At 55.4% G+C, this 671-nt stretch overlaps 1 protein-coding gene across 1 annotated transcript in view; it reads right to left on the bottom strand.

Moving 5' to 3' along the window:
* Positions 1-384, bottom strand: part of TMCC2 (transmembrane and coiled-coil domain family 2) — a gene marked incomplete at both ends in the record, with an annotated part of 899 nt that extends 515 nt beyond the window's left edge. Inside the window, 1 exon segment of the mRNA XM_010078420.1 lies at positions 1-384. This exon segment is cut by the window's left edge and continues 24 nt beyond it. Coding sequence (XP_010076722.1) covers positions 1-384 — 384 coding nt within the window.
* Between the last annotated feature and the right edge of the window lie 287 nt (positions 385-671).

Below are 671 nucleotides of genomic sequence, written 5' to 3'. Positions count from 1 at the left end.
GGTGCATGTCCCGGAAAACATCCTTGGGCTGCCGGGAAGGGCCGTTCTGCTCGATCTCCTTCAGCTTCTTGTGGTAGTGCTCCAGCTTCTTGTGCAGCTGCGCGATGGTCTGCGCCGACTTCTGGTTCTTCTTCTCGAAAACCTGCTTGATGCGGGAGGCTTGCTGCTTGTCCGCGTTGTTGGCCAGCTTCAGGTACTCGGCCACGTTGTCATCCCGAGCCTCCTGCTCGATTTTGATCTGCTCGGTGATCTTGAGGATCTTCTGGTGCAGGTGTTCGATGGCAGCTTTTGTCCTGTGAGGGTCAGGGGTACCATCGGGGACGTCCAGGCAGACGGTGCTGTCGGGGCTACCGTGCTGAGCGCGGTCACGTCCCCCTTGTCCAGCTGCCAGCAAAAAAAGAGAGGAGGGTGATGCTCAACAGAGGGAATGAACACCCAGGCAGTACTCGGGGAGGGGCAGGAGAGGGATGGGGTGGGGAGGAAGAGGAGGGAGAGGGAGGCAAGAGCTGGGCAGGAGAATAATCAACCAGAGCAATAGCGAGAAGTTGTTTTTGTTGTTGGTTTTTTTGTTGTTTTTTTTCTGGCTGGTTAAGCATTTCCCAGCCATACCACTGGCATCCTAGGAATAAGCCAGTTAGAGGGCACAGCTACAAAATAATCAGGGTTTCGGG

This window comes from Pterocles gutturalis, unplaced genomic scaffold, assembly GCF_000699245.1.
Source record: "Pterocles gutturalis isolate BGI_N339 unplaced genomic scaffold, ASM69924v1 scaffold608, whole genome shotgun sequence".
NCBI classification, from domain to species: Eukaryota; Metazoa; Chordata; class Aves; order Pterocliformes; family Pteroclidae; genus Pterocles; species Pterocles gutturalis.
This window is presented reverse-complemented; position numbering and strand designations above follow the sequence as displayed.